This window comes from Meriones unguiculatus, chromosome 6, assembly GCF_030254825.1.
Source record: "Meriones unguiculatus strain TT.TT164.6M chromosome 6, Bangor_MerUng_6.1, whole genome shotgun sequence".
NCBI classification, from domain to species: domain Eukaryota; kingdom Metazoa; phylum Chordata; class Mammalia; order Rodentia; family Muridae; genus Meriones; species Meriones unguiculatus.
The window spans coordinates 73,831,375-73,850,534 of record NC_083354.1 but is presented as its reverse complement, the minus strand read 5'-3'; the positions used below and the strand labels follow the sequence as shown (position 1 = coordinate 73,850,534).

The window sequence follows — 19,160 nt, the reverse complement described above, 5'->3', positions numbered from 1 at the left end:
TAGACCTCTTCAACCTAGGGTGGCCCCTTCATGTGCATGGGAAGATGATGAGTCTATCCCTCCATGGTCCGACTGCCAGTCGTGCTTTACTCAATGGGCTGACAAAAATAAAACCTTTTCCTTTTCCCCAAATATGTTGATGGATCCTACAAAAAGTTCGGTAATGAAAAAGGGGCTCTTTATACAACATCGAGATATGGCCCCTTTTTATAAATGGGTACTTTGTGGGATAAATGGTAGTTGTACGGACCTCAATCCTCTGGGATTCATTAGTGGTGGTACTGTAGGGAAATCGATCGTCATGGGCGCCCTAAATGGTACTGAGATAAAAAAAAAAAGTTTATGGAAATGGTGAATGTGACAAGGCAAATTACCCATTGGAATAGAACCATTACAAATCAGACGGCTTTTCCACCTAGTCCTGTCTGTGTTTATCCCCCTTTTTTACTTGTTTTGTCCAATAATTCTTTTAGAAATTGTACCAATGAGACATGCTGGATGTCGCAATGTTGGAATGCCAGGCGTTACACTCATGCCCTGGTTGTTAGAGTCCCGCAGTGGATCCCAATCCCTGTGGAGACTCCATCCACCCTCTCCCTGTTTAGACAGAAGAGAGATTTTGGCATCACCGCAGCCATTGTTACTGCCATCGCTGTCAGTGCAGCTGCTGCCACTGCAGCCGGCTTGGCAATGGCAAATTCAGTCCAAACAAGCACAACAGTAAATCAATTGTCAGCAGGTGTGGCTGAAGCCATGAACCTTCATGTATCTGCTAGCGCACAATTAAAAGGTGGATTGATGATTCTTAACCAGCGTCTGGATCTTATGTAAGAAAGAATAGATATTTTATTTCAATTGGCTCAATTAGGATGTGAGAGAAAAATAGGAGCACTCTGTATTACCAGTGTACAATATGAAAATCTTACACAAGCCACTAATTTGTCCAGGAAATTGTCCTTATATCTTGCAGGAAACTGGTCAGAAGGATTTGAAGAAACGCTTGAAGAGCTAAGGGCAGCGGTGGTGACCATTAATTCTACTCGAGTGGATTTATCGCTCACAGATGGCTTATTATCCTGGGCTTCTTCCGCCTTTTCTTATTTTAAGGAATGGGTGGGTGTTGGAATGTTTGGTGCAGCCCTATGTTGTGGCTTAGTGTTCTTACTTTGGTTGGTCTGCAAGCTCAAAGCCCAACAACAACATGACAAGGTCGCGATCGCGCAAGCACTTGTGGCCTTGGAACAAGGATCATCTCCCAAAATTTGGTTATCCACGTTAAAAAATTAAAACAGACTGTGACACTCAGTCGATGCACCTCAGGGGTTTTACCCATTGCACTGAGTCGATGAGTGATCCAAGTCACAATGTTGCCTTTGCCTAAGCAGCTATGGTACCTAGATAGGAGGATGACAGCCCTTGCACTCCCTGAAATTTTATTCCATTGCACGGGAATGGGTGTCACCTCCATTTTTAATCTTCTCCCTTAGCCCCTGCACCCAGAGGACTTGTCTCCATTGCACCTGGTGGGGTAAGGGAGTAATCTAAAGCTCTTGATTGCTTACTCCCCAAAGAAGGAGTTCGCTTGATCAAGCTTAGGGCTCTCTTGTGCTGTGCTTATAAGGCTTTAAGGCAGTTTTCATTTATTAAAACAAAAAGGGGAAATGTGGAGAGCAGAGAGAATGCAATCGCCATTACGAGATGGCGCCGACATCCGGCTCTGGCCCTAATGAACAATAATAGAGTGCGTGTGCAAGTTGCAAAAGCGTGCCAAGCCACTGTCCAGCCCGGGGGCGTTACTGCCCAGTCCGGGGCGTCACACGGGGCAATGGGCAAGCAGCCAACGAGCGGAGTACACGCCGCCATAGGGTGTATTTAAGCAGCACCATTCTGGCGGTTATCGTCTTCCTCTATTCATTGTAATAAACACTTGCTGCAGAAGGATCCTTGTGTCTGTGTGTGTTCTTGCTGGCGAGACAATTACGCGGGTCACAAAGATTGACAGAAAAGGGGTGAGAGTAGCTCTATTGTAAAGTGATTGCCTGGTGTACTCAAACCAGTGCTTCTACCACCAACACTGGAAAAAGAAAACCACTGGGGAAATCTTAGACATTAGAAATATAAAACCATAAAGCATTCTAAAAGGAGGTGAAAAGAAAAACTAGTTTGTACTCAAAAGAATCAGAAGGGCCTAGAACTGGCAGACATGATGTGGCCTCTGCAGTGGGCTTAGGTGGCTGAGGCGGGAGGATCACGAAATCAAGTCCTACTAGATAGAATTGTTATGACAGTCTGTGCTACACAGATCCTGTTTTTAAAAGTGTGTACATAGATCCAACAAAAACTAAGATCTTACTATAATGAGAAAAAAAGCTAGACAGGGAGAGTATCAAGGGGGGAAAGGAATGAAGATAGAAGAATGAGCCCTTCACAGTAGGAACCAAAGAGTGAGCAGATACTACCTACCCACAGATAACAAACCTGGGCAGTGAGGGAATAACAGATAAAGTGAGTTTAAAGTCAAGAGAATTCACTTTGCTCACTTTGGGAAAAACTTGGTGTGGTCTGCTAAAGGGTCGTCACCTTCCTCCCACTTCTCCATACATCCTCCACAGGAAAAACACCGGACAAGGTCCTTTTTGCCTAGGAAAAGGAGATGGGGTCAGCTCAACAGCACATACACCTGTCAACTCGTGAATTCGACTCCAGATTTCACTAGTGAAATCCTGCTTGCTCCTCCAGTTGGATTATGTGGCAATACCACGCACAGGAGGCAAAAGTTCACACAGGACTCTTGGTCCTTCCGTGGTCTGGTCAGCAACAGTCAGCAACAGTCGCTGAAGGTTCCTGTGCACCGTGTGCTTTGATGAAACCTCTCCCAAACCATCATCCTGAAAGATTTGCCATCAGGATCTAGAGTAGGAGCTCCGTGAGAGCAGAGATTTCTGTCTGTTCTGGACAATGATGACATATGGGACATTCACAGACATAGGCAACCAACAAGCAATTGCTTACTGAGTAAATCAGAAGAATATACTTGTATCTGGGGCAGGATGGAAGAGCAAACTTAGAAGCCTCTATGCAAGGCAGGTTATGAAGAATCCCTGTCTCTCCTCACATTATTGCCAGCTCTACTCCTCTAGAAATAGGAGCACATCATTTGTGACACTCAGGCAAGGCTGGCAAGAGAAGACAATGCGTTAAGACCAGGTGGTGAGTTTAGTGCCAGTAGAATAGGCCTGTCAGATGAAGTGACCTCAGGATCCCCAAGCTCAGAGGCTGAGCACCAAGGGAACTATGGAAAACTGAAGGTCTTATGAGGCCCCAAAGAGATCTATGACAAACGAAAATAAAGAAAAGTGCAATTCCAGGATTAGATATGTGGCAGACACAAAATTCTGAGTCAGATGCTAAAGAGATGCTCAGCATAAAGAGCACTGGCTGCTCTTGCAAAGGAGTAAGGTTTGTTTCCAGCACCACATGCTGGCACACAGCAACTATACCTCCAGTTCCAGGATCCAACACCCTGTCTAGCCTCTGAGGGCACCAGGCAGGCATGTGGCACCCATACTTCCATTCAGGCAACACTCACACACAGAAACATACAAATAAAGGGGAAAAACCTGACTGACCTGTGTAAAAAAGGCCTGCTTTGACAAGAGCTTCAACAGCCACAGGTGACTTGTGGGGCCAGTTCTTAAAAGTCTCCTTCCTCAAGTCTTCATTAGCAAAGACGCTGTCATTGCAGTAAGCTTGGGGAAAAGATGTGGGTGAGAAGAGCAGGCTTTGATAACAAAGTTCAAGTTAGGTGTGTGTATAGGTGGGAATGATGTCATGATCTGTACTTGTGTCAGAATAATTGAGGGTGGTTAGAAGAGCGGGAAGAAATAAGAGGTACAAGAAAGACCATGTTAGAACTGCTGGAGCAGAATGGCAAACACTGGGGTATTCCATTCATTCTATTAATTTCTGTGCATGGTCACTGTGTTAAAGTGTAACTTAAGACTATTCTTTGGTCATCTAGAATCAGGATACAACAAAATCAAGACAGGATTCCAGTTTTCAGGTCAGTGTGAAGATTTGAGAAAGGTCATTTCTTCTGTGGCTTTCTTAAAAACAGTCATTTTGATGGCTTGCTCTTTGAGATCACCACACTGGGAAGATCACTCATCCTGGCTCTGGGCCACTGGTCTTCTCCACACTGTGAAGACTTGAAAATTAAACTGTCCCAACCTTGGTCTGACAAGTTTCTCAAGATGAAAGCCTGCTGTGTTCACACATAATCCTAGATTCCCCCTTTTTTTTCCTTTTGCTTTAAGTATTTCTTTGGCATTTGGAATACTACACTTTAATTTAAACAGAAAAATATTTTTAGAGTCTAAAACTTTTTATTTCATTGACTTTTGACTTCTATTAAGCCACAATGTCATAGCAAATAAATTCTGTTTTTCTTTTTTTTCAACAATGTATCCTATGTATATATTTTTTAAATTTTATTAATTACATTTTATTCACTTTGTATTCCTCCCTTGAACCCCACCCTCCTCCCCTCCCAATCCCACCTTCCCTCCCCCTTCTCATGCCCCACTCATGCCCTTCCCCAAGTCCACTGATAGGGGAGGTCTTCCTCTCCTTCCTTCTGATCCTAGTCTATCAGATCTCATCAGGAGTGGCTGCATTGTCTTCCTCTGTGGCCTGGTAAGGATGCTCACCACTCAGGGGAAGGTGATCAAAGAGCACCTACTAAAATCTGCACACCTAAAGAAACTAATCAAGAGGTAGGACTCTGGCTATAATGCTCAATCTCCATCCCGAAAGGCAAAGAGGATGGATATCAGAAAAAGAAGAAAACAGAAAACAAGTTAGGAGCCTGCCACAGAGGGCCTCTGAAAGGCTCTGCCCTGCAGACTATCAAAGCAGATGCTGAGACTTATGGCTAACTGTTGGGCAGAGTGCATGCAATCTTATGAAAGAAGTGGGAAATAGTAAGATCTGGAGAGGACAGGAACTCCACGAGGAGAGCAACAGAACCAAAAAATCTGAGCACAGGGGTCTTTCCTATGACTCATACTCCAACCAAGTACCATGCATGGAGATAACCTAGAACCCCTGCACAGATGTAGCCCATGGCAGTTCACTGTCCAAATGGGTTCCATAGTAATGGGAACAGGGACTGCCTCTGACATGAACTGATTGGCCTGCTCTACTGTTTTTCTTAGTTATCACAGGTATTTTTCTCTGGTTGGAGCTGGCTGGCACTTGTGTTTCTTTGGCTTCCTTCTTTATCTGATCATTTCCTTCACCTATATTAGGAAGCTGTCTCAGGACTTAGAGTTCTGTGTGTGTTCATGTGTGTGCAGGTATACGTGCAGGTATATTGTTCAGATATCTGTGGAAGTCAGAGGACAACCTTCACTGTGTCTCCCTTGTTGTGAGGGGCTTTCACTTCTCTGGTGTGGTTGAAGATCCCCAGGATTCCATCTTTCCCTGCTTCCCCAGCCCTGAGATTACAAATGCACAACAGTAACACCTGGCTTTGTCACATGGTTTCTGGAGACAGAATGCAAAGCTTCGTGTTTGCAAGGAAAGCACCCTGCATGTACTGCCCATCCCTGACCCTTAGAGTTCCTAATCAGATAAATACTTTCAGTCATTTTCTTCCTGCTCATGACTTGCTTCTTTAATAAAAAAAGAGCATGCTGTGTAACACTGTAGACTCTTCCAGTTTTACTGTGGTAGAATTCATGATCACACCTTTTTAACAGCCCATTCCTCATGGTGACAATATCACTTTTTTTGTAGGCTCTTGCATATGTGGCCAAAGAAACAGCTCTGCATTCAAAGACCAAGAGAATAAACATTGTCTGCATCTTCTTTTTCCGTTTGTGTTTGTTATTTAGCAAGTTACTGGAATACAGTGTTTCCAGTGAGAAGGACGCCATCTCTCTCTCTCTCTCTCTCTCTCTCTCTCTCTCTCTCTCTCTCTCTCTCCTCTCTTGCTCTCTTGGTAAATGTGTGTGTGTGTGTGTGTGTGTGTGTGTGTGTGTGTACTCACTTGATTATGAATGTGTGTTGAGTGTTTTGCCTACAGGAAGCATATATGTATACCACAGGTTGGCTGGGGCCCCAGGTGGACAGAGAGGATGTTACATCCCCTTGAGATGAAGTTAGAAATTGTTGTAAGCAACTACCTTGGAGACACTTTGAACTGAAACTGAGTCCTTGGCAAGAACAACAAACACTCATAACATCTGAGGCATCCCTTCACCCTCATGCTCATTTGGGGAAGGAGGCACAATGCTTTGCCATGTAGGCTAAGCTAAGCTATCCTTAAACTCATCATATTTCTGCCTTAGCTTTTTTAGTGCTGGGATTACAGGCATGGACCTCTATACTTGGCCGTAACCTCATTCAGCTTATACTGGCCTCTAACCTGTTATCATAGTCCTACCTGGCCATGGATACCTCATTCCACCTTCCAAGAGCAGGAAATACAGGGAGAAGCACACTCATATGACCATAGAATTCTTATTCTATTATGACTGTTTTCACCTGTCCACTACCCCATGTTCCCATGTCTCTGACCTCTGCTGGGACTGAACTCAGAGCCTGTCCTACTTGCTGTATGGATGCCCTACAACTGAGCTAGATTCCTAACATTAAGATTTTGTTTTCCTTTGGATGTTGGCATGAAACACAAGGACCTTGTTCATTCTAGGCAAGTGAGTAATATCCTTAAGCCTGTCACATCATTTTAATGTGAATATTCCTTAATTGCTTAACAGCACACTATGTCACTTAAGAATGTTTTGGGGACTGGGAATGTAGCTCAGTTGGTAGCATGTTCTCCTAGCTTTCAGGAAGTCCTCAGTTCCATCACCAGCACCCAAGAAGCTCTGTCTCAGCACTCAGCGGGAGAAACAAAAGTTCAAAATTCATTTGCATTTGAGGCCAGCCTGGAACAGGAGAGATGCTCAAAAATGCTTCCAAAACATGTTATCCAAAATGTTAGCTGTTTTAAAGAAGCATCCATGACAGCGCCCACCCTACCACACTTAGCTGTGTTTACCTATGCTAAGCAGTGAGCCAGTTCATGGCTCCACGGTACAGATGCTTGCTGCTGAGCCCCAAAAAACTTTTAATTAATCCCTGGAACCCTCATGGCAGAAGAAGAGAAGCAACTCCTATGTTGTCCTCTGGCTTCCGACCTTCACACATGGACCCACACAAACACATATACATTATGGAAATAACTGAGTGAAAATTGGGTTTTATTTTCCTTTGTTTTAGAGACAGATTTTCTTTGTGTAGACTTGTCTGTCCTGGACTTGCTTTGTAGACCAGCCAGGTTTCAAACTCAAAGATCCACCTGCCTCTGCCTCCCTGAGTGCTGGGATTACAGGCATGTGCCACAGTACTTGGCTGGGTGCCAATTTTTAAAAACTTTACTTTTAAGGATTCACTTATTTTTATTTTTGATGTAGGTGTTCTGTCTGCGTGTTTGGCTGTACCACATGTGTGCAGTAGCCAAGGAGGTCAGAGGACGGTATTGGATCCACTGGAACAAGACTTGCAGAGTTGTCAGCTACTACAGGGTGCTGGGAACATAACCCAAGTCCTTCCCAGGAGCACAAGTACATTAACTGCTCAGCCATCTATCCCAGCCATAAGGTTAAAAAAAACACAAAACAAAACAAAGTAATTCCATGATGGAGAAATCAATTATAAAAATATTTTTTGAAGAAAGTTGATAAGGGCTGAAGAGATGGCTCAGTGGTTAAAAGCATTTTCTACTCTTTTAGGGGACCTGAGTTCGGTTCCCAGCACCCACATCAGACAGCTCACAAATGCCTGTTACTCCACCTGGAAGGGATCTGATGCCCTTTTCTGGCTTCCAAAAGCACCTGTATATGTACAGCGTGTGCACACAGAAAGAGGGAGACAGAGAGACAGAGAGACAGAGAGACAGAGACCGAGATACAGAGAGAGAGAGAGAGAGAGAGAGAGAGAGAGAGAGAGAGAGAGAGAAACACCAAAAGAAAGAACCAAAGAAAGACTTTGGAATGTGCCTGAGGTTTTACCTGATACCATAGGTAATTCTCTTCTGACCCAGGAATTCACAAAATGTTCTCCCTGAGGAAAAGAAATTCAGGTTACTGCCTGATTGGCTGACTTACAAGATATACATCTATCTGTGGCCTGCAACTTAAGGTCTTCCCAAACTGAAGTGAATTTTCATTCGAGCAGCAGAATTTGAGCAAAGCAGCCCTTTAATTTTGGTTTGATTTCTATTGATCTTGTAAACTTTTACGCAGTGCCAAACATCAGTGAAATGGAAGCTTCTCAGGGTCACTCTTACCATACACCCTGCTCAACCACAGAACTGCACTTACACACAGAGGTGTATTTGGACTCATGAGGAACTGAGACATGGGAAGGGAGCCACGATCTCCAACCAAGCAGCTCTCCCTCTGAGAAAACTGCACCCCAACTGTCAGCCCATGCCCTCTGCAGAGGCTGCCTCTCAGTCAGTCAGACAATACAGTCTCCTTTGGCTTCAGTTTGAGGTGGGCTCCCACTGCTTGCCATTAGGAAGTCCTTACTAATTTAAGGGTGTAAATAACCAGGTTCAGGAGCCACATTTGAGTGCCCTCCCTCTGCCATGTACTAGGTCAGAAGATTGAGTCAAACATCCAGATGGAGGCGGCAGGAGGTAGCTAGAGTAGTGAGTGGCCTTACTCAGAGGGAAGATGAAGGAGGCAGCAGAAGCAACCCAAATCCAGCCTGGAAACTGTCTAAGTGGTTCCAGCTTCACAAGACAAGAGTTTTGTTTCCTCTGTGCAGAGAAGAGGCAGGACAAGACAAGAGAAAGGAAGAAAAACATATAGAGTATTTGGGAAAACAAACAAACAAACAAAAATGAACATCACCCTGATGAATCACATATTATTAGGTAACAAACATATGCTATTAGAAATGGCCCTTGTAAATTACCGTTACATGAACAAATCCCTCGTAGCTTTGAATATACTGGGCAATTTCCTCTGACGACTTCTTACTTTGAAGAAATTCACATCTATAATTAAAAATATAATTAAAATATACTCTGAGTTCCTGGAGCTGTACCATTTCCCAGGACGCGCACCAATCTGCAGCCCTAGAGACCAGCACAGATCAGAGAGTAGCAGGTGAAACCTCCTCCACCCTTCCCCATCTACTGGCCTGCCAAAGCCTGCCAGCAATAGTTTTGAGGGCAGCCCAGAGTGCTTGGGCTCCACTTCCCTGTGAGCCCTAAACCTCAGTTTCCTGGGCCTGTGCCATTTCCCAGGAACCACTCCAATCTGTGGCCTTGGAGATCAGCATTGATCAGAGAGCAACATCGAGGATCAGGGAGTAGCAGAACCGAATGGATCAGGGAGGAGTAGGACAACCAGAAGACTGAGGCCATCTGGGACCAAGATTTCCACATATAACTCCAGAGACCTGCTACCATCAGAGACCACCAGGCCTGCTAATACCAAAGTCAACCAAATGACTAAGAATCAGTGCAAGAACACAAGCAACAAATTTCAGGGCTACGTGACATCACCCAAACCCAACTATCCTACCACAGCAAGTCCTGGGGATACTATCACACTAGAAGTACAAGAAAACAATCTTAAATCTGAGGTTGTGAAAACAAATGATTAAGGCCTTAAAAGAACTAAATACATCCCTCAAAGAAATTCAGGAAAATACAATCAAACAGGTAAAGGAATTGAATAAATCCCTCAGAGAAACACAGAAAAAAAAAGCCAAATGGGAGAAGGAAAAGAATAAAACTGTCCAAGACCTAAAAAGGGAAACAGAAGCCATAAGGAAAACACAATCTGAGGCAATCCTGAAGACGGAAAACCTAGGGAAGAGAACAGAAACTACAGACAAAAGCATCACCAACAAAATACAAGAGATGGAAGAGAGATTCTCAGCTGTAAAAGATACTATTGAAGAAATCGATTCATCAGCCAAAGAAAATGTTAAATATAAAACATTCTTGAAACAAAACATCTGTGAAATCTGAGACAATAGCAAAAGACCAACCCGAAGAATAATAGAAATTGAAGGAGAAGACTCCAAGCTCCCTGGCCCAGAAAATATTTTCAACAAAATCATAGAAGAAAACTTCCCCAACCTAAAGAAAGAGGTGCCTATAAATATACAAGCCTACAGAACACCAAATAGACTGGACCAGAAAAAATTTCTCCCATCACATAATAATCAAAACACTAAATGTACAGAACAAAATAAAATATTGAAAGCTGAAAGGGAAAAAGGCCCAATCACATTAAAAGGCAGATTTAATTCCTACCAGAATTAAATCTGACTTCTCACCAGAAACTCTAAATTCAGAAAGAAGGGCTTGAGCAGCTATCTTACAGACACTAAGACACCACATATGTCAGCCGTGACTAATATGTCCAGGAAAACGGTAATCACCATAGAGGGAGAAAGCAAGATATTCTATGAAAAAAAAAAAATTTAAACAATACCTAACCACAAACCCAGCCCTACAGAAGGAAAACTACAGAGGGAAAACTGCAACCCCAGCAGGCTAATCACTCCCAGATAAACACAGGAAACAAATAACCCCACAACAATAAACCAAAACAGGGAAGGGGCACACACACACACACACACACACACACACACACAGCACCACCAACACCACCACCACCAAAACCACCACCACCATCAAAATAATGGGAATCAACAACCAGTGGTCATCAATCTCTCTCAATATCAATGGCCTCAACTCCCTGTTAAACACACACACACACTCACACACACACGCTAACAGAATGGATGTGTAAACAGGACCCATCATTCAGTTGCTAACAAGAAATACACCTCAGCAACAATGATAGACGTTACCTCAGAATAAAGGGCTGGAAAAAGGTTTTCCAAGTAAATGGTCACAGAAGCAAGCTGGAGTGGCTATTCTAATATCTAACAAAATAGACTTTCATCCAAAATTAATTAAAAGAGATGATAGAGGGCACTTCATACTCATCCAAGGAAAAATCAACCAAGATTATATTTCATTTCTGAACATATATGGCTAAAATGCAAGAGCACCCACAGTCATAAAAGAAACATTACTAAAGCTTAAATCACACGTTGAACCCCACACGTTAACAGTGGGAGGACTTCAACACATCTCTCTCACCAAAGACAGATCATTGAGACAGCAACTAAACAGAGAAATAATGAAGCTAATTGACGTTATGAGTCAATTGGACTTAACAGATATCCACAGAACATTTAACTCAAACACAAAAGAATATGCCTTGTTCTCAGGACCTCTTGGAATCTTCTTCAAAACTGACCACATACTCAGATAAAAAGCAAGCCTCAACAAATATAAGAAAATTGAAATGACAACTTGTATTCTATCAGACTACCATGGATTAAAGCTAGACTTCAACAATAACAGAAACAATAGAATGCCTAAAAACTCATGGAAAATGAACAACTTTCTAGCTAATGACTACTGGGTCATGGAGGAAATAAAGAAATTAAAAGCTTTCCAGAATTCAATGAAAACGAAAGCACAACATACCTAAACTTATGGGACACAATGAAAGAAGTACTAAGAGGAAAGTTCATAGTACTATGTGCCTTCATAAACAAATGTAGAGAGCTTATACTAGCAACTTAATAGCTCACTTGAAGGCTCTATAAAAATGGAAGCAAACACACCCAAGAGGAGTAGGCATCAGGAAATAATCCAACTCAGGGATGAAATCAATATCCTAGAAACAAAGAGAACAATATAGAAAATCAACAAAACCAAGAGCTGATTCTTTGAGAAAATTAACAAAACCAAGAGCTGATTCTTTGAGAAAATCAACAAAACCAAGAGCTGATTCTTTGAGAAAATCAACAAATTAGAGAAACCCTTAGCCAAACTAACTAAAAGGCAGAGGGAGAATATCCAAATTAATAAAATCAGAAATGAAAAAGGGGATATAACAATACATACCGAGGAAACCCAAAGAATCATTAGATCATACTTCTAAAACTGTATGCCACAAAATGAAAAAAAACTCTATAAACAGAGATGTTCTACACTGCAAAGACCACTTGATAAAACCTCTCAAACTATTGGACTTATACATCACTAACACTGTCAGGAAAAATACTTGCAAACACAAGACCTGAGTAGGTCCCAACCAGATGGAGAGCCAGCACTGAGCAGGGAAGTGGACACAGGTTCCCACCCTAACCAAGAAGCTATTTCCACTGGAACCTGATGATGAGGGGACAATCAGTCTCCAGTGTAGTTTCACTGAGTATAACCACACACTTCAGGGCAGGCCTATGCCCAGGAATACTTGCCAACACAAAACACACTTTTTTTTTTTTTTTTTAGTCATACTAGTTTTTTGATTGTTATGATTTTCTTGTGAAGAGGGGCGTTTTGAAACACAGAGAGAAAGAACACAAGTTGGCTGAGTAGGGAAGTGGGGAGGATGTGGGAGGAGTTGGAGGAGGAGGAAAATCATGATCAAAACATATTGTATTAAAAAAGATTTTAACTCACCTCAAACCTTTTTCATGAGAATTACAAGTGTTCTGATAGAATTATTTTTATTTATATTAAGGAAAATACATATATTTACTTAAAATTCAGTCTTAAGATTACTTTATTTTTATTTTATATTGAGGGGTTCTATGTTGCCCAGACTGGTGATAAATTCCTTGCTTAAAGCAATCTCCTGCCTCTGTCTCAGGAGCATTATAAGCACACAATAGAGCACATTTTTTTTTCTTAAACTAAACATGAAGAACAGGCAGTTGAGCCTCGTTCCCACAGTCAGATCACAGTGACAGTAAAGGGAACAATATGAAAATTAGAGGTAGCATATTTCACCTACTAAAGAAAACTGTCATGATAATTTTTAAAATGGCAGATATTAATCTATTGGTTTTGATTTTTGTAACGTATGTTGAATATCATCTTGAAATGCATTCCTTTTCCCATACAAACCACGCTGCTTTTAAGACTGAACAATGTTTCTCTAACTGACACTAGCGTTCCTAGCAGTGTGGTAAGGAGGAGACTGAGAGCTCTTTTGTCAATGGGGATGAGACCAGCCTTGCCTTGCTGCTTTTAACAGCATGAGGAGATGAACTCTACATAGCTCCAGAACTTCTATTCGGTTTTTGTGACATCCATGGATCCTGGCTCCATTTTTCAACTTTCCATGCATTGCCCTATGCCTAAATGTACCCCATGTGGCACAGAGCAGTGACTTGATGTTATCAATTCTTTTTAAAATAGTAATAAATGAACTTGCTTTTAAAATATTTCAATAACTCTTTCTCTTTTGAGATAGGATTTTATATGGCACAAACTCATTTTAGGCTCTCTGGAACAAAAACCTTGAATTCCTGCTCCTCTTGTCTGCCACTCACAAGACCTGAGATCACTGACATGTGCTGTCCTTCCCACCTCAACATTACTTTCTTAAATGTTATTTTTAAAACAATTGCAGGGACTAGAGAGATGGCTCAGAAGTTAAGAATATTGGCTTTTCTTTCAAAGGTCCTGAGTTCAATTCCCAGCAAACACATGGTGGCTCATAACCATCTATAGTGAGATCTGGTGCCCCCTTCTGGTGTGGAGGTGTACATGCAGGCAGAATACCGTAAAATAATAAATTAATCTTTAAAAACTATTGTGATAGCTGGGCATGATGATGCAAATTGCAATCTCAACACTTGGAAATCAAAGAAAGGAGCACGGTGAGTTTGATGTCAGTTTGGGATACAGAGTGAGTCCATGTTTTAAAACTTAAAACTATACTAAAACCAGCTCACATTTATTATTCAGTTTTAAAAAAAATGTAAGAAAGTATTCAGATATTTTACAAAAATTTCATAAAAGAAGTGATCAGGCCAGTGTTTAAAACTGAAGTCTCAGATGCTAAGGATAAAGAACACAACAGGAAATTTGGAGACTGAGTTCTGATGTCAGCCCTGTGCTCATGCTGACAGACATAAGGAAGGTACATCAGTCATTGCATGTGATGCGTGGTAGGTTTTACAAGACCTACAGGCTATATGTTATTATCTGCACTTTACACTCAAGGCTCTACGAAGGTCAGTGCCTCAGTTCAGGATTGGACGTCAGGCGGCCTGCACATGCAAGTTTGCCTCGCTCCATCTCTGTCTGGTCCTTCTTGTGTGAGCAGACTGAAAAAATCAGACTAACTTTGTAACCTATGTTTTTTTTATTTGCCTTATAACTTATATTTTCAAGTTTTAGGCCCATATTAATTAAAGCCTCTTAGTGCTCTCCAGAGAGCTGAGAAATGTAAAAGTTCCTGACATCAGCCATCTGTGAGGGCAGAGATAAGGAAGAAAACAAGCAGAGATCCCTCCTAAATGGAGAGTAAATCACCGGCTGGTGCCTGTAAAATGAGCTTTGTTTGGAAACTGAGATGATTTAATCATTCTCCCACCTTTAACTGTAGCTATGTCTCATATGGCAGGAAATTCCAAATTGACTTGAAGATCAGATTTTTACAACAGGGTTGCCCCGACCTAAGGGTGACCAGAACTAACCAATTATTTTAAAAGTTAAACACCTCATCCAATCCCGAATCTCCAAGATAGCAACCCCAGGAGATTCACGCCTTTTGTCTTTTAAAAACCTAAGATCATTGTCTCCAGGTGCCACTCCTAGCTGACCAGCAGGGGTGACCACATTGCGCAGTGGTCAAGATGAACCTCTTGCCATTTTGCATCGATGGATGATTAGTTTCCTGAATTCTCTTCATACCTTCTTATATTTAGGCTCATGCTGGGCCTAACAAGGCCTTACTCCTTCCAGCTGTGGGCCAGTGGCTGGACCGTCTCCTCTTCCTGTGTAGGTCATGTTCACTCTGCTGTGTCAGAGAAGCAACCAAAGACCACTGGAGGCAGATGTGCGGCTCTAGTTGGGGCTGATCACATGGGAATGGTGTGGCTGGAAGGTGTCCAGAGTGTAGCCAGCAACACTAAACCCAGGGCCCTGAGCTGGGCCAGAGCTGCTTTAGGAGCCCAGGAGCAGCAGTGGGGCCCCTGTCTGAGGCTGAACTGCAGCAGGTGCATCTGCAGGGTACAAGCCCAACTCCTAAGGAGATGGTGACATTCTATGATTTGCTAATCAGGGCCCATCATTCCTATGACTATATCATTGATTTCCAGGAACCATTTCTTCCTCAGCTACTGTTTTCACCCCTTTTTCCTTTCCTCTGTGTCCCCTCTTCCCTTTAAACCTCCTCTTCCTTTCTTTTAGGCTTCCTTTTCAATAATTTAAGTGAAGCAAGTAAAATGTGAAGTTTTCTTGCCACCTCACAGCTCAACAAACCCAAGCCCAAGATCATCTATTTAATTTACATCATCATTTCATAGCTTTTTCTATACATTTGTGAACATGTTGTGATATAATTTAAGAATTTCTTTTTGGTTTGGTTAGTTTTGGGGTTTTTTGTTTTTGTTTTTGTTTTGTTTTGTTTTTTTGTGACAGAGTTTATCTGTGTAACCTTGGCTGTCCTAGACTCACTTTATATACCAGAAACCAGGCTGCCCTTGAGCTCATAGAGATCCACATGCCCTTTGGCCTCCCAGGTGCTAGTTTTAGAATTTTTAAAGACTGTTCACCCTAAATGAATTGTGCCTATTTATGTTTCCATTTACAAATAATCCTAGATAGCCTTTCATTTCTGTGAGCATGGCTGACTGTGTGCAAGGTGTCTGGTAAATACTTGCCTAGTTGGTTTGTGTGTGATCTAGCATCTACCCAGCAACTTTCCTATACACAATATGAGCTACAACTATTTGGAAAAAAAATATCCCAGCCATGGTAGTGTGTACCCACAGTCCTAACACATCAGAGGTTGAAGCAGAAAGATGAGCAAGTTGAGGCCACCCTGGGATATATAATGAGGCCCATCAATAAAATAAAATAAAAGTCTTTTCGAGTCAAGCACCATTCACTGACATTACAGAAAAACACAGCCATCAATAAATAAATAACTAAATAAATAGGAACATTCAGCCAAGTATAAAGTTCAGGAAATTATACAGAGCAGCTTAAGTGATTTCTTTTAAGAAATAATTGAAAAGGTGAAAGGTGAAGAAAATGGATTCATAATTCTGGGCTGGAAAAACAGCTAAGAGGGCAGCTGTGCTTGCTATTAAGTCTGATGATTTGAGTGTGATACCCGGGGCCCCTCCCTTAGGCCATCTTCTGACCTCCACACACATCCTAGCAGAAGAACAACACCCCCATTCTCACAGCCCCAGAAGTGCACTTTTTTATTTTAAAAACAAACACACAAACAAACAAAACTGTAACAGAGGGAGGGAGATGAGCATTTGAATGCTGATTCACGTATTTGCCATTAGGCACTTATGCCATCTTTTCCTAGAAGACTTAAGGATACTATGGTCCCATCTCACACGCTATAATACTAACAGATGCTTTATGTGGTCCCTGGAACTCACTTTGAAGTATCCTGGTTCTTGTTATTCCATAGAAAACATTGGCAGGCAGTGGAGGAGGAGATTGTTACTGACCAAGTGCTGACAAGTGCTTATTATAGTGATATTTTAATTTCCATGAGATGTTCCATAATCAAAGCTTGAAAACCAGTGAAAGAAGTAAATCTTTGTTGGCAGAAACAAATAAATAAAAGCAAAGAAATTACAAAACCAGTACTAAACAGATCACTAAATTTAATTAAAATATGTTTTTTTTTCTAAGCGGGGAGCTAAAGACCACTGCAATACCAAAATCCTTGAATCTCTGAAGCAAAACTTCTTTTCTCTTGTGGCACGAGGATGTGGATGACCTAGACATCTGGCCCTCTTGCCTTTCAGCAGAGGGTGGCTTTGAACTCCTGATTTTCCACTCTTCATCTTCCTAGTGCTGGGATTACAGGTATGTGCCACTGCATCCAGCAAGCATTTTTATTTGGTGCATATTCCACACATGTGAAAACACTTGTAATGCCTTAAACATTCTGACTTTCTTTGTTTTATACACCAATTCTACCCCTGTACAGACTAACACATTTATTAGTTGGGATAAGTCTCGGGGCTTTTGCCTAACAGACATTGTCTTAGTATTTGGGTTACTGAGTAGGTAGGTTAGTAGGGATAATGGCACAGTACAGGCTTGAGGGTCTGCAGTTTGAAGCCCAGTGTGTATGTAAAGGTGGGGTATGGTCACACACTTCTTCAACCCTCGCCCTGGGTCAACAGAGACAGGCAGGTCCTAGACACTCCCTGGCCAGCTAGTCAGCCAATCTGTGAGTTCTGGTTCAGTGATCCCTGTCTAAAGATAGGGAGAGAGTGATAGGGAAAGCATGCTAGGTCAACATGTGCCCACAAAATGAACACACACACACACCAAACCAAACCAAAAATATGTTTTCAAATGAAAGCAAAATTACTTTAAGGTGGATCCAAGATGGCAGCACACCATATCAGAGAGGCAGAGGATCTGAAACTCTGAAATTGGTGAGTAGAGGGGCAACTGAAGCCACAAAATCAACATTGAGGCTTCCAGAATGAGCGGGGACATCACATGAGCTGAGACCATTTAGATTCAGGTCACAGGTGGACTTCTCTGGGGATGGAGAGTTGCGAACATTCACTTCTCCATTTAGGGGCTCCCTCCTCCTCAGTGGAGCTGGCCCACAGAGACTCTTAGAGACTCCAGAGACTCTCAGCAGAGAACTTACTGCCTAGGGACTGAGACAGCAGAGGCAGGGCTCCTAGCTCCTTAGCCACAGCTGCCAGCTCTACCAGCCTTCTGATTCCCAGATCCACAGTACCATCCTTCTGAGTCCCAGGTATGCAGGTGACCATACCAACTCCACAGGTCCTCCTCGCCAGTGACAGTAAGGCCACACAATCCCTCAGTGGTGATAGCTGGCTGTACACCCATCAAAGTTGCCAGACCAGCCAAACCACCCAGTTACACCAGGCACTGGGCCACATAGGTCTGTGGACTACTGTTGTGCCCCCCCCCCCCAGGAATTCCCAGCAGGCACCTAGACCAGCCTCCCAGTCTAGCTGCTGCAGCTGGACTTCCAAGTTCAGCGGCTACAGCACCAGTGAGCTGAAGGAGCTCCTACCCCCACATTGACTGAGCAGGTCCCAACTGAGAGTAGAAAACAAGGAGAACCCCTGTACTTTCCAATTTGACCTGCTAGAGAGTGAGGGTGCCTTCCAGAGCTTGCAGAGCCCCAGATGCAGGGTCCTTCTAAGCTAGCAGCCAGACATTCAATCCTCCCACCCATGTGCAAACTGTGGGAAACAGAGGGACAGTGTTCTCAACATTGAGGCCCCAGAATACTGGAGGTCTACCAGTGGAGTTCAGGCAAATAACTCCTGGAGCTCAGAGCCGAATACTTGTGGCCTGCAACACCATTGAGGTATTCAGGGAATGTGCACAAGCGAATTGCACCTGTGAAGACCTCCAGCACCTATAATCTCTTTGGTGCCTGCACAATATCCTGCCCCACACTTCAGGCATTTATATTCTCTAACACCCTGTCAGTCAAGGCACACTTCCACACACATGCCCATGCACACACACACACTTACACACCCACCTACATTTGTCCTTCTGTGCCCACAAATCTTTCTCCCTTAGGTACAGCTGAAGCACCAATGCACACTCTCAAACCACTGGACCTCTCTCATTTTCCTGAGGAATTCTCCAGACACCAGAGAAAGATGGCACCACTCTGAAATGAAGAATCCAGGAACAAACAGTAATAGTTACAGATAAGCAGATGGCCAGAGGTTGGCAAAAGAACACATCCAACAAAATCCAGAACATCATGGTGTCACCAGCAACCCCAAAAATCTATGGATACTCCATTTCATTGGAAACACAGGAAAATGATTTTAAAGCTATGCTTATCCAGTTATTAGAGGCACATAAAGAGGAAACAAACAAATCTCTCAAATAAACTGAAACATGGGTGGAAGCAAATAAAGAGGAAATGAACAAAGCTCTCAAAGAAACATAGGCAAATATAGCCAAACAAGTAGAGGCACAATTAGTGGCATATAGAGAGGAAAACAACAAAAAAACAGAGACTATCATAGAGATATAG

The 19,160-nt window shown here is 42.6% G+C and overlaps 1 protein-coding gene across 1 annotated transcript in view; it reads right to left on the bottom strand.

The window, feature by feature from the left end:
* LOC132646048 (baculoviral IAP repeat-containing protein 1a-like) overlaps positions 1 to 19,160 on the bottom strand; it is an 85,272-nt gene that overhangs the window by 36,899 nt on the left and 29,213 nt on the right. The window contains exons 5-8 of the mRNA XM_060385629.1: positions 8,992 to 9,073; positions 8,079 to 8,130; positions 3,630 to 3,749; positions 2,541 to 2,640 (exon numbers count right to left, since the gene is read on the bottom strand). Of these exons, the coding sequence (XP_060241612.1) occupies positions 2,541 to 2,640; positions 3,630 to 3,749; positions 8,079 to 8,130; positions 8,992 to 9,073 (354 nt within the window). The remainder of the gene's footprint in view (positions 1 to 2,540; positions 2,641 to 3,629; positions 3,750 to 8,078; positions 8,131 to 8,991; positions 9,074 to 19,160) is intronic.